Consider the following 16,007-nt stretch of genomic DNA (forward strand, 5'->3'; position numbering starts at 1 on the left):
ATTAATCAGGACTGTCAGGAAAGATGCTTCCCAATATTTGAAGTGTATTTGAATGTAAAGATGATTTGATCACTATGATTTATGGATGTTTCTTACTCTGGAGTATGCTCATAAATCAAGAGCATTTGCTAATTATTGTTCCTTACGGTGAGAGTTTCCTGTGAGCTCATGCATGTCATTTTAATATGTAATCAGAACTAATTAACTAATTTGTGGGTGATTTTTTAAATAGTAAAACTCATTTATATACTCCAAACCAGGATATGTCCTGTTGCCAGAAACATAGGGAACTATCCATTGACATGTTCACACATAACGTTAACCCACGGTTTGTTGCCGTACTCAAAGTTTAACACAAACCACAGCTTGCATTCTTGAGCAATGGGTTGCTTGTTTCTCTACTCCTTCCCTGCTCCCTCCCTGTATCCTTTTTGAAAATGGGGCCCTTTTGCACTCGGGCCAAGGGGAGGGTGGGGAAAGGTGTGAGATGAAGGGGTGCAATTCTAGAACATCTCCAGGATTATCCATCTCAAGCTTTTCACAAATAAGGAAAATGAAGCTCATACTAAATAGTCCTGTGGACCAACTGAAGATCCTTTAGACAACTAACTGGATTTTATCCAAATATCTACACTGATTAATCAAGGGATAACACTTAGATATTGCAATGGGCAGATTTTTATTTTTAGGAGTCTTAGCAAAGGTGACAGTTTCTCTTGAGTTTCAGAATTTCATTGCACCTGCAGAGTTTCATCCATTGGAACAGTTCCAAGCACCAAATTTCTGAGGAAGTTCTGGCTGTCTCCACCTGAAAGCTGAGTCACTATCAGCCTCTTGGGGGGCTGTCCCATTCTGTCCCCTGCCTACTGGGTGAGAACCCAGGGAGACAAGGAGTTTGGTGCCATCTGTACACTGATGACACCCATCTTTCTCTCTCACTCATTCTCTCTCTCTTCCTCCCTCCCCCGCTTTTTCTTTTGTCCCAGATCCCATTGTCCTGGTGCTTGTCTGACCACAGTTGGGGCCTGGGGAGGAATCCATGCAAGCTGAATCATGACAAGAGTGAAGTAACGATGCCTTGCTGCATTTGTGAGTTGTGGGTGGGGAAGACAGGGAGTTTCATGGGGTTCACTCCCCAACCCACTACTGAGGCTCATGGCTGGATTCATCACTGCATCTGGGTGCCAGTGGCCAGCTGTGCTTTTGACTAGCTCCCCTTAGCAAGGAGGCAATTCCTTTTTCTTTTCATCTGACCTAACAGCCATCATTCATGCCTTCATAACCTCAAGGCTGGACTACTAGAAAGCACTCTGCACAGGACAGCTCCTGGAGACAGGCGGAAAATTTATCTTATGCAAAATACCACAGCCTGCCTCATAACATATGATAGTTCCTGGGAAGACATGACACCATAGCCCCAGTATCGGTTACCTGCCTACAGAGTTCAAGGCTAACATCAAAGGATTGGTAAGGGCCATTAAAGCCCTTGAATGGCTTGGGGCCAATGCATCCAACTGACCACACCACTACTGGGTCCTATTGTACACTCCAAGATCAACCAAGAGGGATCTCTTATGCTCAACATTCATATATCATGTTAGAAAGCAAGTGGGAAACTGCTCACTCAGCTACAAAAATAGTCTCCCCCTATGGCCTAGAGACTCTCGAAAGCCCAGGTCTGAACATCTTCTGGAAAACAGGACAAGGCTTTTAAAAACTTGGCTGACTTTTAGTAATCAGGAATAGGAGTGCACTTTTCTATTGGGTGGGATTTTGTATATATGTTTTTAACATGATCTTCTCTGCTATTAACCTTGGGGTGGATGTGTAGGATGCCATTTAATATATAACCACTGACGGCCATATTGGGATGGGAAGGGATCCCTCCCTAGCAGCAAGAGCAGCTCTACCACCACCCTTCAGTCAGATTGGATCAGTCTTACAATAAAGTCCACAAAATTGACTAGTCCAAAAAAGATTTTATTACCTAGTCTGCCTAAGCAGTCCTATGCTAGTCATTTTGGCCTAAAAGGAAAAAAAAGGGAGAGCCAACTTTTACCATTTTCTACAGGAGTAACCCTGCTAGTTCCTATAGCAAAACCAAAAAGAATACTGGGGCAATGAAAGTCTGACAGATTTATTGTGGCAGAAGATTTTGTGGACTGGAGCCCACCTAGTCCAAGAAAGCCACAATAAACCTATTAGCCCAAGACTACCTTTTTAATGTTTGTAAGGCTTCTTTACTTAGCCACCTAACGGCAATTCTAAAGCAGCTGATTTCAAGCCCTGGCTATTAACTGGTGGTATTTTACAATAACTATCTTTTTTTAAAAAAAGCATTTATCCCTGGCAAATGTGTGTGTATGTTACATTAATATTTAAAATGTAAACCAAAGGACTTAAATTTACTGAATAATACACACAATTTTCTATTATCTGCTTGTGCTCAGAGTATGGTATAAATCCCCACACCCATTTTTATATCAATAAACAAAAATAGCTCAAGTGATACCAAATCACACCTTACCTTTGAAGGCCTCTAAATAATTCACCCATTTCCCTACAACAAAAAGACACAAGCTGCAAGGAATATATTTACCAGCAGAGGGCAGTGACTGCCAGTCTCTTGGCTTTATCATACTGAAACTTCCACAGGGGAAGGAGGGTTCCCAGGTTGTCTCTGTATTCATCGGAGGCGTCTTCATAGTATTTAAAGTCTAGCAAAGGGAAATAAGCACATTCCGTTCAGGACGGGAGTGTTACCTGTGTGGGGCTTGGCAAAGGCAATCTACAATTAGTGCCAATGCTCACTTTAATAGTCTACTTAGGTGTGCATTGTTTTATGTTGTTTTAACAGTGGGCTGTTAATACATTTAAAATCACTCAAAACTAGTCAGGCAGGGAAAAAGGGTTTGAACGTCACACCCCGTTTTTAAAATATTGTTTTTTCTCTTGTTCTTAATTTGCTGTGGTCTGAGACTGATCTTAAGTTTTTAAGTTGTTTTAAAGTTTTAAATCACATGTCACCTAGGAGGTCATTTTGGGGCTGAAAGACAAATTTTAGTTACGTAGGGTGCAATCCTATGCATGTTTAGGCAGAAAAAAGTCCTTCAGCTCCCAGCATGCCCCAGCCAATCATGGTTGCCTGGGGCATGCTGGGAATTGTATGACATGATAGGATTGCGCCCTTACTTGAATGAAAGAAAGAAATGCCATCATATTAGAGGTTGACACATATCTGTATTTTCCCAAATGTGTCCAGTTAAAATTAGGGATGAGTGCATTTCTCCCGACTCCATTCTGTTATTATTTGCGTAAGGCAGAGATGGGCAGAAGGTAGATCTGGATCTGTTGGTAGATCTCGGATGATTTGCAGTAGATCAGCAACGATTTACTGCAGCTGCAATAAAACGACTCCCACCACCCCACACCCTAAATTGTACTGCTGGAATGAAGAAAGTTTGAGGTAAACAGGAGTGGGGTTCTTGCGCAGAAGGGCTTTGAGCACCATTTAGGTCTAGTACTCAAAACAAAATCCTGGGCTCAGAATTCTTTCATTCTAAGTGCACGTCTTTTGCACCAGGCTAGTCACGACTGGGGAAGGCCATGGCAAACCACCCCGCTAGTCTGCCATGAAAACGCCAGCGCAAGCAGCGTCCCTCTAGGGGTCAGTAATGACCCGGTGCTTGCACAGGAGGAACCTTTCCTTTCCTGGTTGGTGAACCTTGGCTCTCAAGTAAAACACAAAGTGGATTCCACAAGCCTGACGTCTGGCTATTCCTATCCTATGGATTCATTCTGTCCCACGTTACACTCTGCCCTCCTTCCAGTTTAAACCTGGAGAATTTCTAACATTAAGATTAGGGCCAGGGGTATTTCCAGACAAGGGCAGTATCAAATGCTACTGCTCCGCTTATGCCACTGACATAGAGCTAGAATTAGCAACCTCTAATGCTACGCCGGTAGCATAAACTGGCGTGACAAGTTTCCACAGGAAACCTGTCATGCCAGCATATGCTGCTGGCATCATGCTAGAGGACACTTATGGTGATACTACATTAACTGCGTACGTGGAGCCATCACTCTGCCTCACTCACAGAATTTTACAGGGGGTCCCAATGATGTCTTCCCCTTGTAACCCTCCCATGTTTTCCCAACACTTCTTCTGTTTGCTTTTTATTGTGGAAAATCTATTCCGGGAGAAAAGACAGAAATCCTGCACAATATCTGCTGATTGTGGCCATCAACATGGCTTTAAAAGGGGATTAGACAAATTCAGGGATGATAAGGCTATTTATTTATGTATTATTTATGTATTATATTTTTAATCTGATCAACAACCAATGTTCTCTGGGCAGATTACAAACAGTTGAAAGACTAAAATGCCATATGCACAGTTAAAAATATAAAATACAACACGAAGATTTAAAAGACTAAAATGCCATACAAACAGCACAGGAATAGATAAAACAGCCATAAAAACCTAATACTAGGTGTCTAAAACGCCTGGGAGAAAAGAAAGGTCTTTGCCTGGCACCAGAAAGAGAACAATATAAGCGACAGGCAACTCCCCTCCAGGCAGGCATTCCATCAGTGGGGTGCCACAACTAAGAGGACCCCCTCTCTTGTAGCCAGGGGCCTGGCTTCTTTTGTTGGCGGCACCCAGAAAAGCGCCTCTGAAGATGACCTCAGGGTCCGAGCAGGTACGTATCGATGGCTACTAGTTATGTTGATGAGGCAGTCTGCCCGTGCATGCCAGCTGTTGGCGAACACAAACAGGAGGGTGTTGTTGCATGCATGCCCTGCTCACGGGCCTCCCACAGGCATCTCGTTGGCCACTGTAGGACCAGAATGCTGGACAAGATGGACCTTGGTCTGATCTAGCATGGCTCTTCTTACATTCTTATGAACCCATCTGGAAGCACTGTGGGTTCATGCATGGTTAGCCAGTTTTCAGTGCACATCTTCCTTCCAAGAGGTTACTGATGAGCACCAGGGCACTTGCGCATTTGGTTAAATCCCCGTGCAAAAAGGAACCCTGCTTAACGTGGAGAATTCCGATTTGCGCCACGTGCATGGTTATTCATCAGCAACCTACAAGGAAAAAAGAAAGAAGGGTGCAGGCTGGACGGTGCATGTGCAGTGGCTTGTATAAAAGCTGGAAACCAAACACAGGGACATGGATTCCATGGACTCACAAAGGTGTCACCCAGCCCTCAAGATTTCATACCTTGGGCAATATCATCAAAGGTGTTCTGATTGACCATCCGCTCCACTATCTTAGCTGCCTTGGCCACCTTGGTGATGTCGTCGCTCTGTTGAAAAAACAAAACAAGGGGAAGAAATCATCATCCTTCCAACATGCTGGAAGAAGAGGAATTAGAAATAAGGTCTCTGCAGTTCGACTGCCCTGCACCCCTCCACCTCTTTGAACACTGCATGTCCGTACTGTCAGGGCTCCTGAGCCCTCCCTCCCTTGCTTGTCCGACTAGATGCGATTCCTCCTTTGGAACTCCGACCTCTGGGGCCAACGAAGGCCTAGTTCTCCCAGAGGTGGTCCATCTGTGTCTGGGCTGTATCACTTCAGAGTGGGAGCTCACGTGACTGAACGCTCTTCCATGCCAAGTCATCATCATCCCTCCAGGCAGAAAATTAACATGCCAGAGAGGAGGGTTCTAGTCTAGCCTCCTCCCTAGTTTTCTATGCAGGGGGATTTTTTTTTCTCTTGAGGAGCACTCAGTTATGTGCACAGAAGTTGCTTGGAGCCCCGTTTCTGTGGAGGGAAGCAACACATGCATTTAGACGATGCCCGGTTCCCACCTGCCATCCGAGGTGGCACAGCTCGGGCACAGGCTGGACACATCCGTGAGAGCTAGTGGTGCTGCACAGTGAATGACTGCCGTTCCAAGCAATCAAACAGGCCTTGGTATGCATGTCAAAACCCCAAAAACCTTTGCTTAGGAAAGAGAGGCAATGGCCGCCCTGTACAGTTATTATGACGCATTAAAAACCAAAACAAAAAACAGTTACAGTAAATGCTCTTTAAAAACTAAAAAAGAGAGGGGTGTTGGGTGCATCTTTGGGTTTGGGACAATTTAATCTGGAATGTATCCAAGAGGGGCCTTTGCCGTCTTCTCCCCGCTCGCCATCTCTTTCCCCTTAAACCACTGAACTGAGATCACAGGAAGCCCCTTCAGCAAGAATTAGTCAGGACTGCCAGCTGCAAGAGGTCTTGGGACAGGGTGGAGAAGGAGGTAGCAATTTGTCCTGGCACTGTTAAAAGGATCTTCCTTCTCTAACTTTTTCCTCCATTCCCCTTCCATTATTTTATTTCTTTGTTTTCATTTATCAAATATATATACTGCCCAGAATGGGCACCTATCTTTTGGGGCCTTATATTTTTAGACTGTAAGCCCGTCGGAACAGGAACCTATTATCTTGCACTTTGTAAAGTGTCATGAACACAGATGGGATAATGATGATGATGATGATGACGACAGCTGGGCCACGCTGGGAGTTGTAGGACCTGTTTCTGTCTCAACCTGCATAGGACTGCACGCTTAGCTGCTGTCGATAACAAGCCTATCAAATCTCAGTCTGCACTTAGACTCTTTTCAGTATCAAAGTTGCTCAGTAAAACCACAACCAGATTCATCCAGCTGCTGTTATGGATTTAATATAATGGCATATGTTTGCTCAATACCAGATGACCCCAGGGAAAGACCACCATACATGAAAATAGTTCCTTCTGTTACCCCACCTCTTCCGAAACAGAACTGAACACTGCTTACTGATACAACTGAGTTTTACTGTGGCATGACACCACCAGGCCAATTTTTAAAGGGGAGGCAAATTCTTATAGAGATGGGAGTACCAGACTCCTGAAAAACCGCTATGAGGGTCAAGAAGCAACAGTAAGAACCAGACATGGACAAACGATTGGTTCAAAATTGGAAAAGGAGTACGACAAGGCTGCATATTGTCGCCCCGCTTATTTAACTTATATGCAGAGTACATCACGAGAAACACCGGGTTGGATGAATCACAGGTCGGAATTAAGATTGCCAGGAAAATTATCAACAACCTCAGATACGCAGACGATACCACCCTAATGGCAGAAAGTGAAGAGGAGCTAAAGAGCCTCTTGTTGAGGGTGAAAGAGGAGAGTGCAAAAGCTGGTTTGAAACTCAACATTACAAAAACTCAGATCATGGCATCTGGCCCCATCACTTCCTGGCATATGGAAGGGGAAGAAATGGAAGCAGGGACAGATTTTATTTTCTTGGGCTCCAAGATCACCGCAGACAGTGACTGTGGCCATGAAATTAAAAGACGCTTGCTCCTTGGGAGGAAAGCTATGGCCAACCTAGACAGCATAGTAAGAAGCAGAGATATCACCTTGCCGACAAAGGTCTGTCTAATCAAAGCTATGGTTTTCCCAGTAGTAATGTATGGCTCTAAGAGCTGGACTATAAGAAAGGCTGAGCGCCGAAGGATTGATGCTTTCAAACTATGGTGCTGGAGAAGACCCTGGACTGCAAGGAGGTCAAATCATTCCATCCTAAAGGAAATCAACCCTGACTGCTCCCTGGAAGGACAGATACTGAAGCTCAAATATTTTGGCCACCTAATGCCAAAACCGAAGAGAAAACTCCCTGGAAAAGACCCTGATGCTGGGAAAGATTGAAGGCAAAAGGAGAAGGGGATGGCAGAGGATGAGATGGCTAGATAGCATCACCGATGCAATGCATATGAAACTGAGCACACACTAGGAGTGAGTGGAGGACAGGAAGGCCTGGCGTGCTATGGTCTGTGGGGTCATGAAGAGTCAGACACGACTTAACGACTGAACAACAACTCTTCAGAGACGGTGGCTGCTCTGAAATACACAGGCCTCATTAAAGACTAAGAAAAGATGCTTCTTGCTTCAGGAATATTATTTGTACCCAGAAATTGATTGCAAATTGATAGATTCAAACTCATGCTTAACCAATTAAAATGTATTTAATCCGTTTGCGGCCCGTGATGGTAATAGCCATGTCCCTCTCAACTCTCTCCCACCCCATATGCTTGGGCTGTGATTCTGGAACTAGATGCCCCTCATGTAGGCTTCCCCACCTCGGAAGATCCACCTCTGCAATATGGCCCACCGTGCTGTGTGATCAGAGGCCCTGAACCTGCAGGGAAGTGCCGAGCCACAGCACAGAGTTGTGCATGAGCCTGCAGAAGTAGCTCTGAATGACTGAGAAACAGTTTGCTGGTGGGCTGGCAAGCGTGATGTCCTTACTGTGACCAGTGGCTGGTTATTTCCACTAACTATTATCTGTGACTCTGCTAGGTTGGCTGTGGGTGACTGATTGGATGAATGGAGTATGTGAGTTCTGAATGGTTACAGGTATGTTTGAGTTGTGAGTGGTGTGTTACGAGTGTGTGAGAAGCTCTACTGTGACAAGGATGTGCTTAGAAAATACAGGGATCCATGGAGATGGTGCTTCTATCCCAGTGACTTGGGGCAGAAGGCGATATAGTAGGAGGAGGGGGTTGGCACATCACAGTAGAATGGGCCACAGATGTTTATACACCATTCCCCTTCTACCCCCCCCCCTCCTCTAGCTCTCATGTACCTGGTAGCTCATCGACTGTGCCCTTCTGTCTTGTGGTGCCGCTATTTAATGCCAGGTTGGTCTGCAATAAGACCACACTCATTCACGATTTGATCGTGGATGAGAGGGCCGACCTGGAGTGTATTACTGACACTTGGGTGGGTGAGCTGGGTGGAGTCAACCTGACTCAGCTCTGCACACCTGGGTACTCAGTGCAGCACCAGCATAGGTTGGAGGGCCGGGGATGGGGGGGAGTTGCCGTGGTTCCTAGAACTTCCATCTCTATCACCAGGAGACCACTCCACCTTGGAGTGGGCCTTGAGGGGTTGCACCTGGTGTTGGGCCATAGAGACGGATTGGGGATGCTGCTGGTGTACCACCCACCCTGCTGCCCAGCATCCTCCCTGACTGAGCTGGTGGAGGCAGTCGCAAGTGTGGTGTTGGAGGAATCCAGGACGGTGGTTCTGGGTGACTTCAACTTCCACGCTGATGCTGTCTCTGGAGTTCCAGCTCAGGACTTCATGGCCTCCATGACAACTATGGGGCTGTCTCAGTATGTCATCGGCCCAACACATGAAGCAGGACACACCCTTGATTTGGTTTTTGCTTCTACTTGTGAGATGGGTAGTCTGAAAATTGGGGGGCTCCAAGTAACCCCATTGTCATGGTCAGACCATTTCCTGGTGAGATTTGAATTTACAGCATTACTCTCCTCCCACAGGGGTGGGGGACCCATTCGGATGGTCTGCCCCAGGAGATTGATGGAATCCAATGGATTTCTGAATGCTCCTGGGGACTTTCCAGTGGAGAGAGCTGGTGGTCCAGCCGAGGCCCTAGCCTCACGGTGGAACACTGAGATGCAGAGGGCCATCAATGTGATTGCACCTGAGTGCCCTCTCCAGCGCTGTAGCGCCCTCTCTGCTTCTTGGTATACCGGGGAGCTGTGGTCAATGAAACAGGCTGGACGTCAGCTAGAGCGCAAAAGGTGCAAGACTCAAAGCAAAGATGACCGAGCATGCTCTGGAGCACATAACCGTGCCTATTGCGTGGCAGCGTGGCCAGCAAAGGAGACTTATTTTCCTCGAGTAGCCATCCAGCAGAGCTATTCCAGGTGGTCCGGGGGCTGTTAACACCCTCCTCAGCAAACAGGGTCCTGTCCCTGTCAAGGACCTGCTGTGACCTTTTTGCATCGCACTTTGAGGACAAAATACCTTGTCTCCACAGCGAACTTGATGCTGTTGTTAGTGCAGTTCCAGTCAAAGTGTCTGATGCCACCATCTGCACCATTTTGTGGGATCAGTTTCAGTTGTTACAGCTGGATGACGTGGACAAGGTGCTTGCAGCAATGCGACCAACCATATGCCCTCTAGATGCTTGTGCCTCCTGACTGATAAAAGCTAGACAATGGGGCATGACTGTGTAGGTCCAGGGTAGGTGAAAGCTTCCCTTCGAGAAGGGGTGGTCCCTGCTGTCCTTCAGGAGGCAGTAGTGTGACCACTCCTGAAGAAGCCCACTCTGGACCCAACGGTATTGGACAATTTCCGCCCAGTTGCAAATACTCCTTTCTTAGGAAAGGGTCGTGGTGGACCAACTGCAGGCACTCTTGGAGGAAACTGATAATCTGGACCCACTCCAATCTGGATTTTGTCCTGGTTACAGACTGAATCAGCCTTGTTCACCCTGATGGATGACCTTTATTGAGAAAGGGACAGGAGGAGTGCAACCCTGTTAATTCCACTTGACCTCTCATCAGCTTTTGATAGCATTGACCATAGGATCCTCCTGGATCAACTCGGTGGGATGGGTATCTGAGGTACTGTGTTACAGCGGTTCCAGTCATACCTGCAGGGCTGATTTCAGAGAGTAACACTGGGTGAATATTGCTCCGTCCCTTGACAATTGAGCTCTGGGGTTCTGCAGGGTTACCATCTTGTCCCCAGTGTTAAGATCTATATGAAGCTGCTGGGAGCAGTCATTTGGGGATTTGGAGCCAAGCGCCATCACTATGCTGATGACACACAGCTCTGCCTCTCTATGGCATCTGAACCAGGAGAGGCTGTGCAAGTCCTGGACCAGTGCCTGAACTCGGTAATGGGCTCGATAAGGGCCAATAAACTGAAGCTGAATCCTGGCAAGATGGAAGCCCTGTGGGTGAATTGGTTCCCAAGTCCGGAAGAGAGGCTCATTGCCTGTTCTGGATGGGGCTGCACTCCCTCTGAAAGATCAGGTCCATAGTTTGGGGGTACTCCTAGATCCATCACTGTTGCTGGTGGCCCAAGCGGCCATGGTAGCTCAGAGTGCCTTTTACCAGCTTCGGCTGGTTCACCAACTATGGCCTCTCCTGGACAGCTTGGCCACAGTGGTATAAGCGCTAGTAACCTCAAGGCTGGATGACTGCAATGCGCTCTATGCGGGGCTGCCCTTAAGGCTGTTCCAGAAGTTGGAGCTAGTGCAGTACGCAGCAGCTCGGCTGTTGTTGGGAGCTGCTCCTTTTCAGCATGTAACTCCTTTGCTGAGGGAACTGCGCTGGCTGCCTATCCGCTACCGGGCCAGGTTTAAGGTTTTGGTGCTAGCGTACAAAGCCCTAAACAACTTGGGACCAGGATACCTGAGAGGGAGCCTTCTCCCTTACCAACCTGCCTGGTCACTGAGGACATTGGAGGGCTTGCTATTGGTGGTTCCACATGGACCTATGGCCAGATTGGAGTCCACCTGGAGCTGGAGTCCACCTGGGGGCCTTCAGTGTGGCGGCCCCCTTTCTTTGGAACTCCCTGCCCCTGGAGGTCAGGCAGGCACCAACACTGTTGTTTCCAGCACCTCCTGAAAACAGCTCTGTTCCTGGAGACATTCCTTTATTGACCAGTCACAGTTTCTATTGGCATTCTGTGGTTGTTTTTTTAAAGCATGATTTTAATGGTGGTGTTTTAATCTTTTTATTCCTTTACTGTTTTATATTTTGTATTCACCACTCCAAAATCTGTTTTGGATATGGAGCGGTATATAAATATTGTAAATAAATTTAAAAAATGTCAGTGAATTAATGTCCTGAGCCAATTAGGATACTCCAATAGCGAGAAACACCCTGTATGCGGTGCACTGAAGCCACAACACTTCTCTGATTGGGCTACCAGCTGTGATTTATTCTGTATCTTATTGAAACAAATCTTCAGAGGAATTGATATGCCTAATTTATCTCCTTTTAAGATCCATTGGGAATTGATCTTCCCAGCAAACCTTGCTGACTAGGAAGCTCCTGGAGCACTAGGACTGGCTTACTAGCACACTAATTCCATCCTTCTGGGGATTTTTAGCTACATTATTTTATACAGCAGCAATAATATTAATGGAAGCATCCGTTATGACTGCATAATGGTCCGGAGCTAGGAAAATAAACGTTCTGGCCCAGCCATGATATTCATTCGCAATAAAATGATATGTTTATCTTGGAGCAGCAGACTGCCTACAACATATAACTCTTGTTTCATGGTCTTTTAATTACTTAGAAACAAACAAATTACTGACATAAATAATATCCCCAGTGCAGGGATCTCTGGGAAGCCAGTAAGGAAATAGCTCACATTGCCAAGAATAAATGTGACAGAGCCCGGAAATATAATCAGGATGTTTAAAGAGGTAGCTAACTTTTCAGTGGGATTTTGGGCAGGCCAATGCTTCACCCACACTGACATTCCAAAGAAAGCAAGTGTGAAGGCTGATCCAGACCCCTCCTTCAAGTCAGGGATCACACAAATGCTCTCCACATAAAAAATCCACCATCCCTGCCTAAAATGCTACTAAGTCCAAGATTAGGGAGAAGGCTAAGTCAGAATCTTTAACTGCTGGTTTTGTGTGTGCAGGGAATGTTGTTATATAGGGGTGCATTGAATCATGCAGTCATCTCCATTCTCAAGCAAGCTCTTTTGTTGTTCAGTCGTTCAGTCGTGTCTGACTCTTCGTGACCCCATGGACCATAGCACGCCAGGCCTTCCTGTCCTGCGCTCTCTCCCGGAGCGTGCTCAAGTTCATATTCATTGCATCGGTGATGCTATCTAGCCATCTCATCCTCTGCCGTCCCCTTCTCCTTTTGCCTTCAGTCTTTCCCACCATCAGGGTCTTTTCCAGAGAGTTTTCTCTTCGCATTAGGTGGCCAAAATAGTTGAGCTTCAGCTTCAGGATCTGTCCTTCCAATGAGCACTCAGGGTTGATTTCCTTTAGGATTGACTAATTGGACCTCCTTGCAGTCCAGTGGACTTGTAAGAGTCTTCTCCAGCACCATAGTTCGAAAGCATCAATTCTTCGGCGCTCAGCCTTCCTTATAGTCCAGCTCTCACAGCCATACATTACTACTGGGAAAACCATAACTTTGATTAGACGGACCTTTGTCGGCAAGGTGATGTCTCTGCTTCTTACTATGCTGTCTAGGTTTGCCATAGCTTTCCTCCCCAGGAGCAAGCGTCTTTTAATTTCATGGCTACAGTCACCATCTGCGGTGATCTTGGAGCCCAAGAAAATAAAATCTGTCACTGCTTCCATTTCTTCCTCTTCTATACGCCAGGAAGTGATGGGGCCAGATGCCATGATCTGAGTTTTTGTAATGTTGAGTTTCAAACCAGCTTTTGCACTCTCCTCTTTCACCCTCAACAAAAGGCTCTTGAGATCCTCTTCGCTTTCTGCCATTAGGGTGGTATCATCTGCATATCGGAGGTTGTTGATAATTCTCCCGGCAATCTTAGTTCCGACCTGTGATTCATCCAACCCGGCGTTTGTCATGATGTAGTCTGCATATAAGTTAAACAAGCAGGGTGACAATATGCAGCCTTGTCGTACTCCTTTCCCAATTTTGAACCACTCGGTTGTTCCATGTCTGGTTCTTACTGTTGCTTCTTGACCCTCGTACAGGTTTCTCAGGAGACAGGTAAGGTGGTCTGGTATTCCCATCACTTTAAGAATTTGCCACAGTTTGTTGTGATCCACACAATCAAAGGCTTTAGCGTAGTCAATGAAGCAGAAATAGACGTTTTTCTGGAATTCTCTTGCTTTCTCCATGATCCAGCGAATGTTGGTGATTTGATCTCTAGTTCCTCTGCCTCTTCGAAACCCAGCTTGGACTTCCGGTAGTTCTCGGTTCGCATACTGCTGAAGCCTAGCTTGTAGGATTTTGAGCATCACCTTGCTGGCATGTGAAATGAGCGCAATTGTGCGGTAGTTTGAACACTCTTTGGCGTTGCCCTTCTTTGGAATTGGAATGTAAACTGACCTTTTCCAGTCTTGTGGCCACTGTTGAGTGTTCCAAATTTGTTGACATATTGAGTGCAGCACTTTAACAGAATCATCTTTTAGGATTTTAAATAGCTCAGCTGGAATACTGTCATCTCTGCTAGCTTTGTTGTTACTAATGCTTCCTAAGGCCCACTTGACTTCACTCTCGAGGATGTCCAGCTCAAGTTCAGTGACTGCATTATCATGGCTATCAGGGACATTCAGATCTTTCCTGTATAGTTCTTCTGTGTATTCTTGCCACCTCTTCTTAATCTCATCTGCTTCTGTTATGTCCCTGCCTTCTTTGTCCTTTATCATGCCCATCTTTGCACAAAACATTCCCTTGAGATCTCTGATTTTCTTGAAGAGATCTCTAGTCTTTCCCATTCTGTTGTTTTCCTCGATTTCTTTGCATTGTTCATTTAAGAAGGCCTTCTTGTCTCTCCTTGCTATTCTCTGGAACTCTGCATTCAGTTGGATATATCTTCCCCTTTCTCCCTTGCTTTTCGCTTCCCTTCTTTCGTGAGCTACTTGTAAAGCCTCATCAGACAGCCACTTGGCTTGCTTGCATTTCTTTTTCTTTGGGATGGATTGAGTTGCTGCCTCCTGAACAATGTTATGGACCTCTGTCCATAGTTCCTCAGGCACTCTATCTATCAGGTCTAATCCCTGAAATCTATTCCTCACCTCCACTGTATATTCATAAGGGATATGATTGAGGTCATACCTGAATGGTTTAGTGGTTTTCCCTACGTTCTTCAATTTAAGCCGAAATTTTGCAACAAGAAGCTCATGATCTGAGCCACAGTCAGCTCCAGGTCTTGTTTTTATTGACTGTATAGAGCTTCTCCATCTTTGGCTGCAAAGGACATAATCAATCTGATTTCGATATTGACCATCTGGTGATGTCCATGTGTAGAGTCGCCTCTTGTGCTGTTGGAAAAGAGTGTTTGCTATGATCAGCGTGTTCTCTTGGCAAAACTCTATTAGCTTTTGTCCTGTTTCATTTTGTACACCAAGGCCATGCTTGCCTGTTATCCCGGTGATTTCTTGACTTCCTACTTTAGCATTCCAATCCCCTATGATGAAGAGGACATCTTTTTTTGGTGTTAGTTCTAGAAGGTGTTGTAGGTCTTCATAGAACCGATCAACCTCAGCTTCTTCGGCCTCAGTGGTTGGGGCATAGACTTGAATTACTGTGATGTTGAATGGTTTGCCTTGGATTCGTACTGAGATCATTCTATTGTTTTTGAGATTGTACCCCAGTACTGCTTTTCCCACCCTTTTGTTGACTATGAGTGCTACTCCATTTCTTCTAAGGGATTCTTGCCCACAGTAGTAGATATGATGGTCACCTGAATTAAATTCGCCCATGCCTGTCCATTTGAGTTCACTGATTCCCAAGATGTCGATGTTCAGTCTTGCCATCTCATGTTTGACCACCTCCAGCTTACCTTGATTCATTGATCTGACATTCCAGGTTCCTAAACAATATTGTTCTTTACAGCATCGGATTTTCTTTTCACCACCAGACACATCCACAGCTGAGTGCCGCTTCACTCTTTCTGGCGCCACTTGGAAATTCCCTCTGCTCTTCCCCAGTAGTATATTGGACACCTTCCGACCTGAGGGGCTCATCTTCCGGCGTCATCTCTTTTGGCCTTGTGATACGTTCCATGGGGTTTTCTTGGCAAGAATACTGGAGTGGGTTGCCATTTCCTTCTCCAGTGGACCACATTTTGTCAGAGCTCTCCGCCATGACCTGCCCGTCTTGGGTGGCCCTGCACGGCATAGCTTATGGCTTCACTGAGTTACGCAAGCCCCTTCGCCACAACAAGGCAGTGATCCATGAAGGGGCAAGCAAGCTCTACCACATGCTTTTTCTGAACTTGCTGCCCCATGCCATGAGCCAGCAGAACTGTAGCGTGAAGCCTCTTCCTGGGCAGTGCTGTGTCCTCAGGTCAAGGTAGGTATGGCTGGACACCTGCCAAGGCCCCACAGCCCAGCAGGGGCCCATTGACAAAAGCCCCCTGAAGTTGCTCCTTCTCCTTGCAACCTGCTTGTTCACCTACCTCTTGCTCTGTCCCTGACAATGGGTTGGAGGAGGAGATGCCACAGCCTATCTGCTCCCTGGCCCTCTGCCTG

General features: G+C 46.3%; 1 protein-coding gene across 2 annotated transcripts in view; it reads right to left on the reverse strand.

Moving 5' to 3' along the window:
- The window catches only part of DNAI1 (dynein axonemal intermediate chain 1), a 232,862-nt gene that overhangs the window by 158,392 nt on the left and 58,463 nt on the right, over nt 1–16,007 (reverse strand). For both annotated transcript variants that reach the window (XM_084832793.1, XM_084832794.1), the window contains 2 exons: nt 5,231–5,315; nt 2,600–2,717 (listed from right to left, as the gene is read on the reverse strand). In XM_084832793.1, the coding sequence (XP_084688919.1) occupies nt 2,600–2,717; nt 5,231–5,315 (203 nt within the window). The remainder of the gene's footprint in view (nt 1–2,599; nt 2,718–5,230; nt 5,316–16,007) is intronic.

Source organism: Heloderma suspectum, chromosome 2, assembly GCF_057233095.1.
Source record: "Heloderma suspectum isolate Gila_16-S chromosome 2, 16-S_ref, whole genome shotgun sequence".
Taxonomy (NCBI): domain Eukaryota; kingdom Metazoa; phylum Chordata; class Lepidosauria; order Squamata; family Helodermatidae; genus Heloderma; species Heloderma suspectum.